The 22,431-nt window shown below is 41.0% G+C and overlaps 1 protein-coding gene across 1 annotated transcript in view; it reads left to right on the top strand.

Moving 5' to 3' along the window:
* The first annotated feature begins 362 nt into the window (after positions 1-362).
* jag1b (jagged canonical Notch ligand 1b) overlaps positions 363-22,431 on the top strand; it is a 37,300-nt gene continuing 15,231 nt past the window's right edge. Inside the window, exons 1-10 of the mRNA XM_032553017.1 lie at positions 363-708; positions 867-1,172; positions 10,330-10,381; positions 14,691-14,948; positions 15,407-15,467; positions 18,508-18,638; positions 19,072-19,191; positions 20,800-20,913; positions 21,002-21,229; positions 21,689-21,735. Coding sequence (XP_032408908.1) covers positions 649-708; positions 867-1,172; positions 10,330-10,381; positions 14,691-14,948; positions 15,407-15,467; positions 18,508-18,638; positions 19,072-19,191; positions 20,800-20,913; positions 21,002-21,229; positions 21,689-21,735 — 1,377 coding nt within the window. The 5' untranslated portion in view covers positions 363-648. The remainder of the gene's footprint in view (positions 709-866; positions 1,173-10,329; positions 10,382-14,690; positions 14,949-15,406; positions 15,468-18,507; positions 18,639-19,071; positions 19,192-20,799; positions 20,914-21,001; positions 21,230-21,688; positions 21,736-22,431) is intronic.

The following is a 22,431-nucleotide window of genomic DNA, read 5'->3' as shown; positions in this document are numbered from 1 at the left end:
TATATATATATATAATTACTTCCCAGTCAAGCACCACCACCGCCACCTGCACCCTGATGGTGCTTTAAGCCCCAATCAAAAGTTTGCAGCCCTGTTCAGCCCAATGTGATGTCACCAGCAGAGACACGTACCTGTGGAAGCTCAGGGAGGCTGGGTTTTATCTCGATTAAAACCGTTTACAGCGAATTTGCTAAACAGCGAGGTTGTATATTGTCCTGTAGGCGGTAACTGCATCTAAAGTGATTGTGCTGTTTTTTACAGAAAGTGTGAGAAGCAGCTTTAAGGTTGAGGGGCGGTGCTGTGTGCTAGCTTGCCTCATTAATATGGAGGAAACTCCCCTCCGCTGAACTTGTGTAGCTTGAGCTCAGACTCGGACCAGCAGTCAGTGAGTCAGTCTGCAGTGGGATCGGCCGCCGCATGGCTTCTGTGTAAACTTTCCTCAGCAACAAGTGGAGACGAAGAGCAGACGCTCCGGAGTGTTTGACGGACCTACCAGGAAAGAAACCACAGCTCTTCTATGAATCTGGAACCTGTGCTCCGCTAAGCAAACTGCTGTTTCCCCCCATTCGTGCATGTTCAAACCAGAGGAGAGCTCTGGTGCCGTGGGTCGGCCGGACGACTAGTACAAACGAGTGGCAAACAGCAGGCATGATTTTGAGACGCAGCTCCGCGGTTGCTGCCTTCTTCCTGCTCTGCTTTCTTGTGGAGGTATGTGGATCTGTTGGTCTGGGAGCAGCGGGAAAGGTCACTCGGTTCGGCTGAGTGGATGCACCGCTGTGTTCTGTGTGCTAGCTCGACATGCAGCCGTGCTTCCAGGAGAGGTTCGGGTCTGCACGCTGAATAACCACTCTTGTGTCTCCCAACAGGTGTCGCAGGGATCGGGACAATTCGAGCTGCAGATCTTGTCGATGCACAACGCGAACGGAGAGTTGCCCAACGGCATGTGTTGCGATGGCGCACGGAGCGCCGCGGATCGAAAGTGCGCACGGAGCGAGTGCGACACGTTTTTCAAAGTTTGTCTGAAGGAGTACCAGTCCAGGGTTTCCGCTGCGGGGCCCTGCAGCTTCGGAATGGGATCTACGCCTGTCCTCGGAGGGAATACGTTTTCTTTCAGGAGTCCTGTCAGGAATGACAAATCCAGGATAGTTTTGCCCTTCAGCTTTGCCTGGCCGGTGAGTGGAGGCTTCGATAATCATAAAAAAAAAAAACACAACACATTTCCTGATTTTCATCACCAAATAAAACGTATAGAGAAGTGAAAATAGGTGTTCGGAAGGCAGATGTATGTCCTTACATCACCTTCACTGAGGCCGAGTCGAAACATATGAAAACTTTGTGACTTTTTATGTGTCTCATGTTTTCCTGGGAATCCCAGGAAAGTTTGAATTTACAGAGGTTTGAAAACCTACCAGAAGTAAACACATTTTATGTATGAAAGAAAATTCAAATTAAAACAATAAAACTTGATGGGGAAAAAAAAAACTCTATGGAAAAAAAAAAAACTTTAATGCACACTTAAACTAATTGTAAATACATCAGTGGCTAGTTTCTTTTTCTCATTGTTGCTTGGTAATGCAAAATCAAATAAGACATATAAAATGCAAAAACAGGAAAATGTGATTTAAAAAATAAAGATGTTAAAAAAATTAAGCATGGACAATATTAACAGGAAGTCGGTGCTGCTGTGGTGACTTATGGGGTCCCAAATTAAATTCTGCTCCGGGCTTTGTTCAGACTTGGACCGACTCTGACTTTAACGTCCCCCACCCCCTTTAAAAAGTGGGTAGAAAAGGCAACAAACAAAGGAAAAGTTTCCCTTTGGAATCCTTCTTTTTTTGACACCCCGTGACCCCGGTCTTGAGATTGTGTGCACTAATTTACAACGTGCAGGTATTTTAGTCCACCAGGTTTAGACCTGTCCATCTTAATTCTTTTAGAGTGTTAAAGTACTTTGCATATTGTTAAACTTGGAATTTGACTTGGGGTGAAACTTAGTTGCTAATTCGAAAGTATGATTTGAAGTTAATTATAGCTGTCTGGCACCCATCAGTTTAAGTAAAGATAAAAGTGGCTCGAGTTATTTCATTCCTGTGTCCTGCTTTGTGTGTGACGGTGTTAAAAGCAGTCGTTAAAATAGAGATGCACAAAAGTCATGCAATATTTCTGCAATCAGCTTTGATCTGGTGTCAGATGGTGTAAAAGTGAGCATTTATTGAAACCATGCTTTACACATTGACTGATGGCATGTAATGTTCAGATACATATCAGAAAAAAAAATCTTGTAATTCCTTCAGTTTGTGTTGGATGCAAAACTACCTCTATCAGAAAACCTGCAGCACATCTTTTTCTCCACTACACATCATACTCCTTAGATTAACAAAAAAAAAAAAAATCATTCTCTTAGGAAACCCCTTTTGGTGCTATCTTTACTTTATGTGATCCTGTTTGCATAATCTTAACAGATAACAGTTGACATGAAACAGTTTAAATCACAGATTTCCTCTCCTCTGCCTCTTCTGGTTGCTTCTCAAGTTGCAGCAACTCCAGAGTAGAAAGAAAAGAGAAAACTTTCTGGTTTCTTTGGGTCACACATCTCGTCTCCTTTTGGTAAATAAACGACCCTGACAAGCGGGAGTGCTGGAGCTTTGTGAGAGAGATGATTTGCCATGCTGGAGCACATTTCCATGAAGTGAAAAAAAAAAAGAAAAAGGGACCGTGCACAGACTGACTGGCCCCAGAGCTTGGCCCACAAACTCCTCCACTGTGCCTGATAGCTGAAAGGCACAGTCTGCTGGTATGTGTGTGTGTCCAATTACATCAAGGCTATTTTTACCTGAATCGTGATGGAAGTTCTTCTTGTAATATCCAGCATTATTCAACGATGATTTGTTGTTTCTATCAATCATGATCGGTTTTTGACTCTGATATCTGATGTAGATCCTTTCAGTTCATGTCGAAAAAAGAAAAGGACGTTTGTGTTGGCTTGTGGGAATTTGATGCTTTGTGCTTTTTATTTGTGCTCTATTTAGACCCTGGCATCTTGCATATTTTTTAAACGACAAAGGTTTCTGTTTACATTCCCATTCTGGCAGCATTAAGTCTGCGTGAACCCTTGCAACAGCACTAGAGCAGAGATGGACAACAAACTTGGTGCCTTGTGAAGTTTGAGGACTCTTGGTTATACTCTTTCAGTTTCATGCATACTAAAAAAAACATTTTCTTGCCATAGAATGAAATAAGAACATCTGGATTGCTTGGCCCACTGTTCCAATGCAAAGGGCTTTGGCGCAGACAGCCCTTGAATTGGTAAAGACCAGATTCTCTCATCCTTCACTTCAAGAGCTTTACTCCAGTGCACACTAACAATTGTCAGGTTAGGTATGATATCACTCTTTGTCCTTTTCATCAGTTGATTGGCTGTTGTGGACAGATGGTAGTGTGGTGCAATTGGGCTTGTTGGGTCCTGAGAGTTCATGAAGCCCTCTCCCCCACCCCTTTTCGTCCCTTCATCCTCTCTTGTGAGCTGCATGAAGTTGGCCTCTTGTCCAGACCGAGGGCTTTGTTTAAATCACGCTCGGTTGGACCGCAGGCATTTCATCGCTTTAACCTTGCCACCCACGGTAACTGCTGCACTTAATGAGGCTGCACACATGTCCTCAGATCAGGTAGGGCAAGAACCAGGCGTCCAGTTGAACTGGATGATGTTGGTTGGACCTCTTTAACACAAGCGAACCGCTATTTCGGAGACTTGTGTTGGGTTCAGGGTGTCTGCTTGGGGCTTTTATTCCACAAGAGAATTGAGGTCCCAGCTCCACTGGCCCTCATGGTGTATCAAGTAGAGACAATAGGGTGCCCTCTGTGACTACAGTGAGGATTACAGAGCATAATGGAGGTAGCGCAGCTGTAAAGCCAGCGCAGGGCAAGCAACAGGAAGCAGTTGTCGTAGACTCAGCAATGATGGAAGACCACATCTCTCTGGCTTCATCAGCATATTTGGTCACCTAGGAAAAAGTGAGAAGAATTTTTACATTTATCTTTTGTTTGAAAGTCAGTAATTGAGTAAAGACTGAACTCTTGACATCTCAGATTGGATTTTGATTTGTCTTCATGTTAGGCCAGAACTGGTATCGAGAAGTAGCAAGGTTGGGAAAAAATGTCTGGTTTCACGTTGCTTATGACTTTCTGTTAAACCTTTTCTATATCTTGAAGTCATTTCTCTAAGGAGAAATTGGAGCAATTTTCTAATTGCTGTGGACTGCTGGTCAGCTGATTGAAAGAAGGCTCCTAGACTTACAAGAAAGACAAATGTGGCTGCTTGAAAATATTTGCAGTTGCAAAAACACAGAAAATCATGGTGTAGAAGCAAAAGATTTATCATTCCTATTAAGGTGTATTTTTAGGCTACAGGCAAACCCCAAACTGCATCTCCCTCAACTGGAATAGGTAGCCTAATTAGGTAACTAGTCAATACCAGCTTGTTATACTTGGGCTAAGGTCCTAAATGACAAAAAGCTGCACATAGACTACTACATACGCATGAATAATTGGCCAAAGATCAGAATCATATTTTTCCTTTATCAGATCTGAGTGGAAAATGCAGAAAAATCATATTTTTGTTGTTTGGCTTTGTTTTAATATTGCCACACCAACGAACTTCCATCATTTTCTATCGGTATCAACTAAAACTGCCATCGCAATATTAATTGTCCAGTCTTGGCATCAACTAACATCATCCACTTGAATGCACTTTTAAAAAATAAGATTACACGATGGTAGGAAGATGTGCGTTGAAGCTTAAATTGAGATTCTTTTAGGATTCTGGTGTAAAAAAATACTCTCTCTCTCTCTCTCTATATATATATGTATATATAATTTAAAATATTTGTAAATCGCTATTTAACCTGATGAGTGCATCTCTAAAAGCTATTGTAGAATTTTGCATCATATTCAAAACAAAAAATGTTGTGCTGTGCACTGCTGGTCAGATGATTGAAAGAAGGCTCCTGTATTATAATTTAAGTAGTAGCACAAATAACATTTTTGTTTTAGAGCTTTTGTAAATACTATAGCCTTATTTTTAGTTCTGGTACTGTGAGAACTCCATGCTGGGGTTTTTTGTACTTTAACTATCTAATCCATTTAAATCAAATGACATAATTCAATTTTTCTACCATCTTCCCCTTCATGCACAGTGTTGTAGTGTTACTCTGAGCTGGGACATGTTAATATCCGTGTGATTGATTTTTGTTGACGAGCCAAAGCGGTCTGAAAACATGAAGGTGTGTTGAAGGATAATTGCTGTTGGCTGCTATGGGAGTAATGACATGTTTGTTTTATGTACTCTTCTCTGATGTGGCAGTTAAATGCAGATTAGTCAAGTGAAAGAGGGAAAAGAATGTCTCTCTTGTACCTCACCCTGTTCTGCTTTCTTTTTTTTTTCCACCTTTTTAAAATTTGTACTTGCAGTGCTTTTCTCTGTGACATTGCATAATGGCTTCTGATGCTTCACTGCTTATCAGACTTGTTTTGAAGTTAAACAGAAGCATGGCATCACATGCATTCTGAAGCACATTTTAATTAGGATAACCTGTGCTTTGTTTGCATTTCCGTTAATGGAGGCTGACCCGTGGCAAAAAGCGATCCCTCGCTCTCTCTAAGCTTGTTTAGTTAAATGCACAACATGGCTTTCATCTCTTGTTTGGGGTTCGTGTTTTGATCTTGTTTGCCTTGTGAAAAAAAGTCTGTTTGCGGTGCCTTTGTTTATGTTGGCAAAAGGTGAGATTCCTTGCAGTTGAGATTCCGGTGTATCCTGTACCTTCATGGAATATTTAATGAGCTGTTATTTAAATGGTTCATTTTCTCAGGGTTATGTTGGGATGGGAATATTTACAATGTTTGCCTTCATTTTGGCTACATTAGAGTTGTCATTTTATATCTCAGACTGCCACATAGGTGTTATATAGACCATCTTGCTGCTTTTTGGCTAGAGCTGCTAAAGAAATCTGAAACAAAGGGTCAACATCTCTTTGACTTGTTCTGTTTGCATTTCCTTTATTCTGATTGCAGACCTTTGTTTATCTTCAACCTTTTTCAACCAAGACTAAACTCTTCTTTTAGATCTTTTCTTAGGCTTGAAGTTAGGCTTGGGCTGAATACCTTTTTAACACGATGTGTTAGAATTAAAAAAAAGAAAATTCAATTAAACTTTTCCTTCCATCCTTTGTTTTATGGTTGAAGTCCTTTCAGAGAGATGCCAGAGTGAGTGAAGTTTTCTTCTGCTGTTGCTGTGCACTGCTGACCATGTCGTTTAAAAAAACGATACACTTGCAAAGACAAATTTGGCAGTTTAGGAAAAGATGCAGTAACAAAACAAGCACCCATGGCGTATAAACTTAACAAATTTGCATTTCGTTTGTTTTAATTGAAGACAGAGATGTTGTCTCAGATCTAACATTTTTGTTTTTCTTTTATGAGCAGTTGCTTTCATATAAAGTTGATCTAAGTCTCAAAAAATGTATTGAGATTTAGAAAGTTTCAGAATGGTAACATTTCCACTACGCATTTTCAAAATAAGATTACTGGGATAACTTAAGTTTTCTCTGCCCGTTGCCTGTGCACTGCCAGTGAGCTGGCTTAAAGAAGGCCACACTTACAAAGAAAACCAAAAAACTCCTCCTTTGGAAAGATTTCTAGTCACGAAAAACAGTCATAATGTGCAAACTAAAGGAGTTTGCATTTCCGTCCTGCAGTTTGACGACCTCAGTTTATTTTCAACCTTTAGCTTTTGCCTGTTTTTCCAAGACACATGGCTCTCCTTATTTTGTTATATTTCTTAATAATAGCACATCAGATGGGTTCATTTTTTACAGTGGAGGACAGGGGGAGTGTGTTAGAAAATTCCCCTACTGAGAGGATTTAGTTGTGTTCTTTGGCAAGTGAGTGTGGTTTGAACTGGAAGGATCTTTATCGCCTGTGTTGGTTGTCTGTAGGACAGTGCCTGCTCGGCCAGGAAAGATAAGAAAACGTATGGCCACACTTACTGCACTTGGGTGTGTGTGTTTATATGTGTGTGTTGGAGAGAGGGAGTGTGTTCTCTGTAGTTCAAAGAGAAGCGGTGAGTCAGCTGGAAGCCTGGGAAAAGTGAACCTGGCAGTGGCAAGACGGTTTCAAGCTGATAAGAGCAGAGGAGTTATGGAGTGTTAGTGAATGAGGAGTGGGGCTGTGTTTTACTCTCTGCAACTGTTTTTTTTGTTTTGTTTTGTCTGTCTGAAATTGTGACCTTTTAGGCTAACTGAATTCAAAATGACATCAAAGATGTTTTAATCATTTTTAGGGCTAAGACTAATGTATAATCAGCCTTGTTGGGATTAAAGTGCTTCAATGGCCTCCTTGTCAAGGCAAGTCCAAGTCGTTCAAGATCTGGGTGTGTTTTTGTCTTTTGTGAAGGTGCCTTAAAGGTATTAAGATCTAAGGCGCCCTGTGAATTTAATGTGCCAATTTTTTTGTCTAGTTTAGCTTATGACAAACACAGAGCAGGGTTTCCATCCTGCCAGTCATTGACACAGTATGATGTTTCCTAGTACACCTTGTGTTGGAGGTGTACTAGGTTTGTTGATGTTTTCTCTTGGCAGAGATCCAACTAAAGTTGTTGTGTTTATAGCACAACAATTAGGGAAATGCTTCTGCAACGTAAAAAAACAGAATGTACAGATCGCTAAAGGATTATCCAACTGAGATAGGCTTTGGTATTATGGTGTAACTTACCAAGGTTTTAAAACTGTGCTTTGATTTTTGCATACCATATTTTTTGGTTTAAATTTCTTTTTAATAAAATGCCTGTGAAAATACAGGCATTTAAAGTTAAATTGTCTTTCAACTTATCTATTAAACTGTAGAATTTTAAAGTTCATGAATGTTTAGTCCATATAATATTAAGCCATTTCTAATGCCAACAAAGTATTGAAAATTTCCCGTTTATTGTTTTTGCAATGTGTATGCAGGTAATTGAGTTCAAGTTTGAGTTAACTTCAGTTTGAGTATTTTAGAGTTTCAACAAATTCTTTAACATAGAAAACTTTGAGATTGGTTTGAATATAAAATTCATTACAAGTAAAATATAGTCCAACTTCTTTAAAAACAGTAAATTCAGCTTTGGTTTAGCACCAATAGAATGTGTTAGCTGCTAACTGTTGATGTTTATGCATTATTTGAGCTAGCTAGTTGCATTGTTAGTCGGTTACATTAGCATTGAGGAAGCCGGAAGCGTCAGACACATTTGTAGGTTTTGTGTTGTAGTAATCCCGGTCACCCAGTAAAACAATAAACTGTGATAAATGATTTGTACGCACTGCAAGAAGATCGAGACTAGCTAACTGTTAGCTGCTAGCAATACTAACGTTAGCATCTGTTTCAAGAAAGTTATGTCATAAATCACATGAACATCTGCAGTATGAACTGCAGATGTTCTCTTCTAGTTAAAAATGAAATATTATGGCTGTCTAACCTGAAGTGGAAAACATTAGACTGAAAAAAGATACTTTTAAAATGATCTAAGATTTGCTAAACCAAACAAAAAGACTGTTTACAATGCCTTTGTTTATTTATGTCTTAAATTTGAGTGCAAATATTGTGAAATTGTGGTATTTTTACTTAAGGCTGTCAGAATGCCATAGCGACCCACACCTAAACTGGGGTGGAAATCAGTTTTCCCAAATGCTAAATTTCAAAAAAGTACACTTGAATTCCTAATGAATAAATGCCTTGTGTGGTCAGTGAAATTGCATTAGAGTTCCCATTTTTAGGATGAGATCACTGCTTGTATTGAGCTGCTGTCACATGCGTGGGAGTTATTTCTGTTAGTCATTCCTAGCCCAAAGAGGTTTCAAAATGTCATGCAGTAAAATAGCTTGTAATGATGTTTTTGAGTGCTCTTGTTTAAGCTTGAAATTTAATCTGCCAGCAACTAGCACGCTAAAAAGCTAAAGTTCCTTTGCTGGGTTTTTAGGTGTTGGACACTGTGGAGGGAGGTGGGGAATGCCAAAGCTTTAACTTGATACTTGCCAGAACACTTTTTGTTCTGACTGCTAGAATAACTAGCTGCAGGTTTCAACAATGTAGAGGATGATTAGGGATCACATTACCACTGACTCGGTGCAGTGTTAAGCAACTGCAAGCAGTTATGAATCAGGACTTACTGTAAAGTTTTGATGAGTGTTGCATTTCAAATAATGGTTGTCCTGATTGTAGGGAAATGCTGGCAAGGGATCAAACAAATGTCTCCTGGTAAAATGGAAAGCTGAATGCCTGAGAACAAGGTGAAGGCAAAGCGAGAAAAAAAATCCACTGGAGTGACTCATGCTCCTTTCTTTCTTTGTGTGGAAAGTGAGCAGGGGTTTTCCTTTGGAGCAGGTTTGTTTACCATGAAGTCATCCCAACGAAGACGGCCTTACTGACACTTCAGAATTTTTCAAATGCCTCCATGCAGCGCTGCAAGGAGCTGTGCAAGTACAACAAGTGATACTTATGTCTAGTAGTGGATGCTCGAGCACCACAAGTGGATTTCATTTTCTCTCACTTTGCCGATGCTTTCGTTCTCTCATAACTGCTGTGCATGCTGGGGTGAATGTGTAAACCGATATTGGTGTGAGCTCGATCAACCCTGGATTGGACAAAACGTGTTTTTGGGAAATTGAAGTGTAGATGGGCCTTTCAGAGTTGGACACATCACTTTTTTTGTGCCTTGTGCTGGGTACTTGAAAAGCTTCAGAACTCTGTCATAAGTTACTTAAATTAGTATAAAATAAAAAAGTTTTCTTAGAATGAGGATGTGCATGTTTTTCTATGAACTTCTAGATGATCTTTGGTGTTTTTCTGTTGTTGGGTAGGCACTCAGCTTGCCCATTGGCCCATACGTCTACCGTTCTAATCGTAGGGAGACCTCTGCACCACCTCAGGCTTATCTGTTAATCAGATCAGTAGGAACATTGTTGTGAGTTGACAGAATTTTCTGGTGGAGGCTTTGTTATTAGCCATTCTAGAGAAAAGAGGGGGATGAAACGTCACTGGGAGGACGGGTAAGTCTTTGGGAAATGGGGAAAGTTCTCCAAACGTTGGAAGTATTGAAACATCTAAAACTAATGGGGTGACACTTTTGTGATTATTGAGGTCCAGCAGTGAATGAAAGACTTGGATAGCGTAGGGTTGGGGCCAACAAATTGAAACTTGCAAATACATATGCATGTCCTAATTATTACCAATGATTGTTTTTATTTATTTTTTTGTTGTGCTGATTTTCACTGACACTTCTTATCTCTCTCTTCTCTTCCTCAGAGGTCCTATACTTTGATAGTGGAGGCCTGGGACTTTAACAATGAAACCGGTGGTGAGTATTTCTTTCCATTTGACATCTACGTCCTGCCCTATTTTCTCTTTACTGTCTTTTGGCTGTCCTTCTGGCAGCACCTGGGAGACATTATGTTGAAGGTCAGGGAAGGAAGTTTATCCTTCCCATACCCCACTGCCCTTTTCCTCAAGATCCACAGGCTGTTTTTTTTTTTTAAGTGTGCTGACAGGTGCTTGTGAGGGCAGGAAGAAGAGATGGTGAGGCAGAGGAGGGGAGCCTCACTGCCCACACCGGCCTATAAAAATGTTTTTATATGGCCGATGACTGATAGCAGGTGCTGCCAACTGAGGTCGGGGTCACGCTGTCTCACTATCACTGAGGCGTAAAACACAAGAGTTCATCCAGAATGTGCAGCCCGGCCTGCAGTCTCCATGCAGGGGTCCGTGGCCTCTGAACTGTGCCTTCTTGCAGATTAAAGTTCCTGCTGGTGCAGGTGAGCTCGGAGCGCGCTCACTGGGAGGACTCAGTGCGCCATTCAAAGACTTTGCACGTTTTTCTCATGAGTGTGGGAATAACATGGTGGTCACACAAGGCAGAAATCTAAATCCTGGCTGCTGTTGGGACTCCTGCTGGTCGGTGGTCAGGTTGGAGATGGTGTGGTGACCTGCATTGAGGGCAGGGCCTCAACTGGAGTGTGTTGTCTGAGCTCGACGAGGTTTCGGTCTTTTCTGCTGCATTTGCCGCTCCCCGGAGAACTATTAGGACAGTAGTGTGAAAAGCCCCCTGAATGTGCTCTCACTGTTGGTTTAACTTTTTTATGGTTGGCAGGGTAGCTCACAACTCTGCTACCTTCATGTATGTGGCTGAGCTTGATAGTTTTCTTAATTTAAATAACAACTTTTAAGGAATCCCAATAGTCAGAGTTACTTGAAGTGCATCTTATGAAGACTCAAATCTAGCTATTTTCAGTGTTTGTGACATGTTTAACAGTAAATTCAGAGAGAGGGCATGAGAGTTTATGAAAATAACAGAAAGACTGAACGTATTACAACAAAGTTGCTCTGTTTTTGTTCTTTTAAGCTAAGCTTAGTGTTTGTCAGTTGTGGCACATACCCGATCTGTAAAAACGGACATCCTTTTTTTAAATCTGAGTAACTTTAAAGATCTCGGTTTTCTGACCAATATGCTCAGAGATTTTTAATTTAGTAATACCAGCCATGCTAAATGTGGCATTTACTAATTTAAAATGTTAAAATTAATCTGATTGATGCTTTAATTAGGAAGTCCTGGAAGTACTTCTCTGGCTGGAGCACAGAGAAACAGGGCAGTGCTGCTTCTTTACCTGTTGCTGATCACTAAGTAAAAAGAAACAATTCGGAGAAACTTTCATCACAACACATGCAGATAGTCATGGTGTAGAAACTAAAGGAGTTCCACCCATCACTCTGGTGAAGCTTACAGTTGGCAAGTATGCACAACAGGTGTTAGGGAGACTGGACATGCTACCTGGGCAGAACGAATCACCAACTAATTAACTGGCTAACAACAGCAGGAAAAACGTTTTTGAACTGTATGCACTTAAATATTAATTCACCATCCAAGTTTCTCAAGATCAAAATGCCAATGAAGAAATGTTAGATATTTTGCACCTGTAATAAGTATGTTTTAGTAGCCATAGAAATAATAGTTTGTTCAAAATTTGATGTGAAGCTGGCATATCAATGTTGTCAAACTGTCTCTTGACAAACCGATGCCTAATTTACTGTGATACTCATTTTTTAATTCTTTCGTCACTCCAAAGTGTTAGAACAGGAGTTGCTTTTAGATAACATTGAAAGCTTCAAACAAGTTTCAGAGCCAGAATGATTTTTTTTTATGGAGCTCGTGTGATTTATATTGGGCCCCACGGCAGGCAGCAGGTAGCGCGGCTCTGCTACTCCTGACACCGCAGGCCAGCAGGCGGTAGAGAAATGCCACACAACTCCGCTCTGGATTCCACGGTACTGCGAAATGTTGCCGGGCACTGCGATTTCAGAATCCAACCGCCGCAGCGTGGTAAATAAATAACAGCGTGCACACACACACACTCTGGATTGCGTCACACTACAGAGGGAGCGAGTCACCTCGCGGTCAGCCACCTCTGCTCTCGTGTGAGCCACAGTAAATAATGACTGACATCTTTTTCATTCTCTCCCAGGTGGAAGATTAGACATCAGGTAGTGAGTCGAGTGCTGCATGTGAGGCAGAACGAGTAGCATTTCATGTGTGGAGCTTGTAAGCAGACGGCGTCACGTCTGGAGATTGGGTCCAGTGTGTTTGCACAGTTCGAGTGTGTTTGCTCTCTGTGTGAAGCTCATTACTCCTGGCACAGTCAGCCCATAAAACTTTCTCTATGTCTGAGAAGATTCTGGGTTTGTCATGATCTTGAGTAAAATACAGCTGTTTTATGATATCACAGCATTCACGTGCAGTTTTAAAACAAAAGTAAAGCCATCTAATCACCTTGAACTTAAAAGAAAACAGCAAAAATATCCCCACTGCTCCAGAAATGGTTATATATTGATTTAATACAGTTTTATTAATGTTTTATAACATAACTTATTCTAAGTGTGATTATAGAGAATAAACAAGAACTAAAACTGCCAATTGTTTCTAAATCGGAGTGATTGGTTGCACTTGTTTTTTACACCCTTACTGTCCTGATGAGCAAGTATCCAAGTTGATATATCTGTTTTCATGCACAGAAAGAAGCATTTGTTTATCAGCCAGCTGAGTGGTGGTGCTCAGCAACTTGTGTGGAAGGGGCAGCACAGCTGCTTCATACAGCTGAAAAACGCTGGTCCTAACAGCTCTTTCTCTGTCTTCTTGTTAAATATTGAATCGAGTTGCACAGAAAATTTGTCCAATTTCTAGAATGGTGAAATTCAGAGATGCAATGAGTTACTGGCTCATTGACAGGAACTACAGTGGAGAGAGAAGGGGAAGATGTGCAGCAAATGACACAAGATTGGGAATTGAACCAAGGACAAATGTGAATTTGATGTTTCAGTCTCTTTGTCATGGGACATGCAGGATTTAGAAAAGTTGGCACCCTTTTGGAAATCTGAAAGTTGAGCGTCTATGATCTGTAAGGTGCACATGTAAACATGGATATGTGTGTCATCGTTTTGTTTGCGTTCACCATGAAATGGTGAGTGCTGTTTTACATTGGGTCATAAGGTAGTTCTGGGCGATACGGGTTAAAAATCTCCAGATTTTTCATACCACATTTGGTGTCTGATTTTAATAGATTTTCTTTCCTCTAAAAAATACACAGCATCATAAAAACTCAGTTGACCTGAGTTCAAAGTTGAAAAAAAGCTGTAAATATGCTATAGTTCTTAGTTGGCTGACATCACTCTAAAATATGAAATATGGAAACCCCAAGGAATGCATTGGTTAAAAAAAAAAAATCAAGATTTTCCCAGAATTAAATCTTCAAAAACAGAAATGTTATTAAATTGACTTATTGCCCAGCTCTATGAGGGTTCTTCTGAACCTTCAATGCTTATTCTGACAGTTGAAATTTCCTCATAAGCAAAATCAAAGTGACGCTGTTTGAGGGAGCTGAACAGCAGTGTACAGCAACATGTGGGGGAAGGGTTACACCGTGTTAGTCTGTGCTCCCTCCACCTGGAGCTCTCATTAAAGGAATTTAACTGTAGGAATGGTGTGACATAAAACATTTAGTGACCTGTGTCAACTAGTATCATTTACCGTGGAGACGGAGTGTGTGAAAGTGTTGATTTTAATACTTTCTGTTAACAAAAAAATGCATCTGAAAGAGGCCGGGGAAAAAGTCCCAAAGGCATGCTGGCAGCCCTCCCAGCAGTGACTGAGGCATCAGTGTCCTCGCACTGTAATTTATGGCTGCTGCGGTTCTGTCCTCGCCTGAGCAGATGCAGAGAGCAGCATCAGAGACCAGTATTATCCATGGGCTGTAAAGCTTCGGATCAGAAACCCAACCAGTGAGAGCTGGACAGGGAGCGTGAGAAAAAAAAGCAGTTAAAGCGCTCATTAAAGGCATCCTTTTCCCTTTTTTTTCCTGCATTTCCTCCTTGTACTTTTCTTCCTTTCTAGCACACATAGTTGCCTTAATTACATATAATCTGCTGTATCAGAGATCTCCTGCAATTTGTGTCAGAAATTTTTGAGGCAGTTTCGGGTTCCCAATTTATGGTCGAGAACTTAACAACTTAACAACACCCAATAGCACAATGTCGGACGTTGCACTCTGCACAGCTGTTCTCTCAAGCATTTGAAGAACAGCGAAAAAAGTTCTCATTGTGCTGATGTTGATGTGTTGTAGGTTCTGATGGGAAGCTGATAGAGAAAGCCTCTCATTCGGGCATGATCAACCCAAGCCCACAGTGGCAGAAACTGATTCACAACGGCCCGGTCGCTCAGTTCGAGTACGAAATTCGGGTCAGCTGCGACGAGCACTACTACGGCTTCGGCTGCAACAAGTTCTGCCGACCCAGAGACGAGTTCTTCGGACATTACACGTGCGACTACAATGGAAACAAGACCTGCCTGGAAGGCTGGTCTGGACCTGAGTGCAACACAGGTAAGCCCAGCGGAGGTGGCAGGCTTAAGCACGTCACTGCGGTGGAAATGGTGACGGGCGGCAGCTTGAGACAGTTGGGTTTTATGCTGATGAACAAATCTTTAAAAACTTCACCACACAGACTGTGTAATCTGTGATTCATGCTGATGCACTGTCTGTTTCATTCAACAATGCCTTGTTTCAGCTCTCTCTCCGTCTGTAGACTTTTCAAGATTATCTGTTGTTATCCTTCTGTACAGAAAACGATGTTTCATGGTAAAAAAAAAAAAAAAAATCAGTCTGCACAGTAGTCAGTTTCTGATTAAATATTTTACTGTGCTATAATTCTGGGTGTTGGCAGCTGTGTTTATTCATACAGACAACATAGTAATTATATTTACTGCTATAATTACAATGCAACCAAATCGAGCTAAATTTAAATCTAGTAATGTTTTTAAATGATCGTCTTCTTCTTCTAGCTATTTGTCGACAAGGTTGCAGCACTGAACATGGATCGTGTAAGGAGCCAGGTGAATGCAAGTAAGTGTCTCGAGTTGCTATGTTCAATTTATCCTCCTTAAATGAAAATAATCTCCTTTAATTTGGGATGTTCATAAAATTGCCCCTTTTTATACCATCTCGCTCATATGTATTGAGGTTGTTTTAAGTTCTGCTTTTCAAAAGTTTATCATGTTCAGGGCCATGACTAAGTGTTCATATTACTTGAAGTTTTGCTCATTTTGTCACCTTTCTCACATTTTGCGTTGTATTTTATTGGGATTGCATGTTGTTTATCAGCGCAAAGCAAAAATGCAATTTGGAAGTGGAACAATTAGGAGGCATGCATTACAAATAAAAATCTAGAAAGTGTTTGCATTCAGCCTCTTTTACTCTAAACCCGCTATCTAAAATCAAAGACAACCAACTGCAATCAGATCTTGGCACTGTGTATAAATTTTTGGGGGGATGTTAGGGGAGCTCCAGGACCATTTCCAAGGCCTTAACTGAGTTTTGGATTGAAGCTGCTAGACTGGGCCAAGACGATGCTAAACAGCCACAATTCAGTGCTAAAAAAATGACATCGATCCGCTTACGTGGCAAAAGTTATCAGTCAAATCTGGTTCAACATTTGGATGAGCCTTTTTGTGTAGCTAATGGCTTCTAATGCTATTTATTCACACAGCCAGAGGAAAAGCTCAAGCACAGATGGGTATCAGAGGCGCAGTTACATCTCCTCGTCCCGGAGGAGGTCCTGGTGATCAGCTCATTGCACAGATCAAGATTTCATTGCTTGCTTTAGCTGTCTGATTTGGCCATAACTCACTCACCAATGGATGATCGTGTTTGCCTTTTTCAGCTTTGTTGTTTTTCCCAAGCTTTTGACTGAATCAGATTTCTTGTAGGAGCCTGTGCTGCTATTGGCAGAACAAGAGGTTGACTCGCTTTAGTCTTCTGACAGGTGTGGCTATATTTAAAGCTCGGGGTTTAAACTCTCGAAGCTAGGTCCTCTGCTATTGTAGTCAGTGAGCCGTTTCCCACCACTGGGGCGGTTGCGGTGTGTTTAATAACAGCAGTACATAGCAACACTGGCTTCAGGCGAGGGCAGCCTCCTTGTTCCTAGTTTAATGTCTGCAGTTCCTCAGCAGATGATATTCCTGAGGGTGTTTTTTTCTTTCATTTCAGTCCCAGTCCTCTTAGAAAACTATGAAGGAATTTGCTAATGCAGATTCAGTAGTAGGGTACAGCGTAACGTCACATTTAGGCATGGACTAATATGACAAGATTCGTAGTATTGTTGTATTTGGATAAAGAATAAAAACCGAAATGATTTCCAATGTTTAACTGATTCGATCATTACAGAATATTCAGGATTCTGGTGAATTATGCTGACATTCAATGTTATAACATTTAAGTTATTACTGAAAGGAGTTAAACCACAGAAATGATGTGACTGAAAATGTCTTGTATGATGATGCATCAACATATCAGCTGTTAGCTGGAATTCAGCCTAATCGTCTCAGACCAGTTGGAAAACAAAAAACAATCCTCAACACTCCTCAGTGTAGATGCTATAATAAAGAGTCAAAAAGCCAAAGCCAGGCAATGTTTTGATCAGTAAGGATTTAAAATAGTCATAAAATGCGTAAAAGGTCTTTTTCAAATATGTCCAGACATGTTTTTGATGGATTCGCGCTGCAAGAAGGCAAGAGAGAGCAAGACTTTCAGCGAACGGCTGGAAGGCTAAACAGAGTTTCTATTTTATTCTTCTTTGATATTAAACATGTTGGACTTGGGAATGGGAGTATATCATAGATACCCGCTATGAGACTGTGCTAACACTTTAAAATTGTTTTACTAAGTAAAGAAAACTGAAATTGCATTATGAGAGATCTAAAAAAAACTATTTGAAAGGAGTGTGTTTTCTATGACGTGTTCAGTCATGTCTGTGGTTTATTTAAACTGTGAGAAAGAAAAATACTTTTAGCAGATAATGGGAAAGCTAAACAGAATAAAGCGACATTTCTTCTTTATCCCTTTGAGCTTAAAACTTTTGTTATTGATTTGAAATGCTTAGAAATGTTGGTATCCTTTAAATCTAGGTCTGTTTTGTAGGGAATTGCACACAGAAACTACAGGTTTTTTTGTAATGCTAATAAAACATGCTACAGGCAGTCACATTTACTGCACTAACTAAGTAACTTGAGCTTCTGCTTCAAACCTTCCGATAGAGGATTTGCCCATTTTTAAGAGCGCAGAGTGGACTGGTGTTTACTTAAGCACCATGTTTATTTTTACTTTCCACTCGTTTTTTTGAGGCTAATCAGCGTGCCGCTCCTCCAGGGGGACGCTGTTTCCTGTCACTATAGGTTCCACAGCAGCAACAGTATCGTAGCTCCGCCACCTCCAAAGTGCGGACAAATCAGTCACGCTGTTGCAATTATGGAGCCGAGAACAAAAAGGGCAACGTTATCGGTGTAATTATGGACTCTAACGTTTGAATGGTCAGCAAACAGTTTATCCTCCTCCTGCTCTCAGCCTCGAGGCACAGGCCTGCTCACTGACTCATGGGAACCAAGACGAGCAGCAGTGAAACAGCTGAAAGGAGGGCCGAGCGCTCCTCTCTGTGTTAGAGACGCCAGTGCCAAGCCGCAGGCACAGCATCGTTAAAGGGAACGTCTGGTCGCATGCTAATGTTAGCCACCCCCAAGGTCCCATTGGAGCTGTAATTTAGTGTTTTTCTTTGTTTTCTGTTTGGTTAAAATGCTAAAGCACCCATGTATCCTTGTGCCCATGTATTGTAAAAATGCAGTTGCATAAACACTCGGCTGCTTAAAATTTATTTGTGGTGTTTATTCTTGTGTGAATACTGCCTCTTTGTTTTGTCCGTGCAGCTCCTGGACTGCAAATGCTGCTGTGTACTTCATTAGGATCAGATTATTAGGAAGGAATCTGGAATAAGTGGAGGATTAGGATATTTACAGATGCCATGGGGATTATCTGGCCTTATTGTAAATATCATTCTGCATGTGCTGAAGTTTTTTATATTTGACCTCTTGTCTCGTTTCCGATTGTGTTGCAGGTGTCTGTATGGATGGCAGGGCCTGTACTGCGATAAATGCATCCCCCACCCGGGCTGTGTGCACGGCACCTGCGTTGAGCCATGGCAGTGCCTGTGCGACCTCAACTGGGGCGGCCACCTTTGTGATAAAGGTTATTTCTCACTCTCCTTAGTTTCGGCTGCATTCACAGTTGCAGTGGATCTCAAAAACAAACATATCGTGGTTAAAGTGGCAGGTTTTTGAAATGTAAAAACAATGAAAACCGCCTTAAATGTAACCCATATCATTAATAATGCAACAAAACAGCAAAATGAATCTATTGGGATGAAAATTCTAAATATTAAACTTCATAAGCTTGGTTGTTCAAGTTTGTGCACCTTAAATATTTTGTTAAAGCAAACATTTTCATGATGGTGTTCATTCTGACATGAAAAAATTCTCACATAAATCAGATTGTGAGGACATGTCTTGTTTTTAGCCCCTCTCAGGGACCATACAGATTATTTGCAAGAAAATGACAGCTGTCCTATTGATAGACTATAGAGCAATGGATGTTTTAAAACCTCATTTCTTCTTTTATCCAGATCTGAATTACTGCGGCACTCACCAGCCATGCTTGAATGGAGGAACGTGCATCAACACAGGACCTGATAAGTACCAGTGTACCTGCGCTGAGGGCTACTCTGGAGCAAACTGTGAGAGAGGTGAGGCTCTGGGACGGATATTCTCGAGGGGTTTCAGCCGCAGAGAGCTAGAAGGTTTGGGCTCTGTGAGCCTGCAGACTAAAGGTCAGAGGTGCTTTGGGTTTGTAATCAGAGGAGGTGGTAACTTGCAATAATCTGTTTCCACTTGAGTGTAAGTGCCCTCCTCCTCCTCCCAAGTCAGGTAATCCACCGATTTTGATCTCCAGAGGCCGGTCGTCCTTTTAGCTTCTTCAGATGAATGCGGTGCTAAGGTTCAGCTGTTGTGAACACTTACCATGGAGATGGTTATTTTCCTCATTAAATCTGAGCCTCGTGAGGTGCTGACAGCTTAACTGCGGGGATGTCAGGAAACGATGCCCTTTGTAACGTGAGGTCTGCTGACCGGGACTATGGTAGCCCCTCCCCCCTCCTCCTGGCATACCAAGAGATGATCACCCCTCACTGCTCTATTTGTTTCTGGAGTAAATCATTCATTTCTGATTCATTTGGGATGCGATCATCCCTAAACCCGTCCGCGCCTCTCCGTTAGAACGGCGGGGAGTCTGAGGGAAGTTACGCTGCACTGGTCAGGTCAGCATAGCATGAAGTATGGTCTGCTGGCTGTTGAGGCGGATAGTGAGAGGGAGATTGGGGCGGGTTTTTTAATGGCGGGCTTTTGGAGCGGGGGAGGATGATCTATGGATGTGTTGTAGTGATAAAGGAAGGAATTTTGGCTGACTTAGTAAGTTGGGATTTTATGCGATAGATAAAAAAACAAATATTACTGCATAATTGTGACGTGGAAGGATGAGAATTTTATGTTTTGATATTCTTGGTATGCATTCATATTCACCCCCTTAACTTTGAGATCCTAAAAAATGGGTGTCTACAGTGCGATTTTGTGCGGCTCTTTTCCACATTTCGAGAATACTACAGATTTATTTCACTAGACTGACGGTGAAATGCTTTAAACTAAGTGAAGTGGAATTTACTTCGCTTGCAAATTAAAATAGTAAAATTAATAATTTTAACAAAAGTGGATGGTTATTTAAAGTTTAATAACTTTTAATAACCAACTAATAAAAAAAACAACATATTTTTTTATGTTCATTTTAACAGTAACTTTTGACAGTAGGTAGCACCACAAACATCCGGTAACTTTTACTCTGAGGTAGAATTGGGCACATTCATTTATTAAAAAAGACAAAATAAGAGGGTTTAAAAAATAACAACAAAAGGAGGGACACCTATCATGTTCTCAGCTTAGAATACATCTAAAATGATTTACAGATTCTTTTTGTGTATATATAAGGCTGGTGTATTTCATTAAAAAATTGTGTAGTTTGTTTACAATAGAATTGGAAGAAGAGCATTTTTTTTTCTCTTTTGCACACAACTACATTTTGCTCCAGTTGTGGCCCTACTAGCAAAACATTTGCCCTCGAGTAAAACCCAGTTAAACCAGCAGGCTTCAGAATATACATTCCTTCCATTTTCCACTACTTTATAGTGTTCTAACACATTACATCTACTTGTAATGTGACAAAATGAGAAAAATGTATTTCTATTGTATAAAATGATGTGTTTCTTATGTGACTTGTAAAAAAAATTTTTTTTTTTTTTTTTTAGCCGAACACGCCTGCCTCTCCAATCCGTGCTCTAATGGAGGGAGCTGCTCAGAAACAGCTCAAGGCTACGAGTGTCAGTGTGCGCCTGGCTGGAGCGGCCCGTCCTGCACCACCAGTAAGACTGAATCTGCAACGTCTCAACAATTAACAGAATCAAAGAAAGCATAATTTCAGGTTAACCATTTCCACCTGCTGTTGCACAGATGTGGACGACTGCTCCCCCAGCCCCTGTAACCACGGCGGGACGTGTCAGGACCTGGTGAACGGCTACAAGTGCCACTGTCCTCCGCAGTGGATGGGGAAGACGTGTCTGATAGACGCCAACGAATGCGACAGCAAGCCCTGTGTCAACGCCAACTCCTGCCGCAACCTGATTGGCAGCTACTTCTGCGAGTGCCTGCCTGGTTGGACGGGGCAGAACTGTGACACCAGTGAGTTGAAAGCTGCAGCTGTTGAGTGGGACACAAGTCCAACTCCTGGCTGGTGGTTAGAAATAATTTCCATTCAGTCAGTCCGTGCTGAATTTACAGCTGCAACATGAAGGCATGAAGCAAAGCAGTGACGCTTGTGCAGTGTAAACTTGTCTGCAGTTCAATTATTAGACCTTTGTGTGTGTGTGTGTGTCTGTGGTGATTAGGATGGGCTCAAAACAATCTGAGCTTGAGTTTCACTTGGCAGCCGACTGGATTGCTCAATACTCTTGTTGTGCACTTTTTTTTTCTTCTTTCCTTTTGCATTCCCATCATCCACGTTTCAAAACAATGTTTTTAAAGGCCCCAACAATGTTTTATGTGCACGAGGAACATAAAGCAGAGACTTGTTTCCTAAGACTAACAATTACCAGAGCAGTTTAGAATTAATCCTCTGATTTGTTTTTTTTCCCCATGCAGACATAAACGACTGCAAGGACCAGTGTCTGAATGGAGGAACCTGTAAGGTAGGTGACGGGTCAGAAACCATCCGGCTTGGTCGGGTTGTAGCTTTGACTCAATAACAGAGACGTTTACGGGGGCGGTTATAAATACAACGGATATAAAAAGTTTACACACCTATTAAAACTTGATTGGGGTCTGCCTGGACCTTTCAAAAATTTTATTCTTCTTCTGGTGAAGACATTTTCTTTGGGGCGTTGTCTTCATCTTCAACCTTCTGAAGTTTGGTGGTTCTGTGCAAACATTGGGTTCTATTTGACTGCAGTTCCAGCTTAAGGAACATCTATTACATGGTATGGTGCTGGCACTGCCATACATCATTTTTTTGAATTATGGATTAAATTTCATCAGAGTATCATGTTTTCCCTCATGTTTTTGCAGACTTCAAATAAGATTTTGTTTGTTTGTTTTTCCAACTGGTTTTCTTTTCCAACTGGTTTTCTTGCCACACCTATCTCTCAACTTTTTACTTGTGAAGAATAAAGGAGATAGTTGTTACTGGTTCTACACATCCAGCCTCTTTAACGTTGCTGTTGGTGTCTTGGCGTCCTCTAGGATCCGATTTTTTATAGACGATGCATCAACATCCAGTACTTGGTAATGCTACAGACGTTCTATGTTTTCACCCTTTAATGCCGGCTGTGTTCACAGTGATTTATATCTAATGCTTTGAAAACAATTTTCTACCCGTCTCCTGATTG

The sequence above is a fragment of the Xiphophorus hellerii genome, chromosome 22 (genome assembly GCF_003331165.1).
Source record: "Xiphophorus hellerii strain 12219 chromosome 22, Xiphophorus_hellerii-4.1, whole genome shotgun sequence".
NCBI classification, from domain to species: Eukaryota; Metazoa; Chordata; class Actinopteri; order Cyprinodontiformes; family Poeciliidae; genus Xiphophorus; species Xiphophorus hellerii.
Note: the sequence above shows the minus strand (reverse complement) of the source record. Positions and strands in the feature narration are given on the sequence as shown.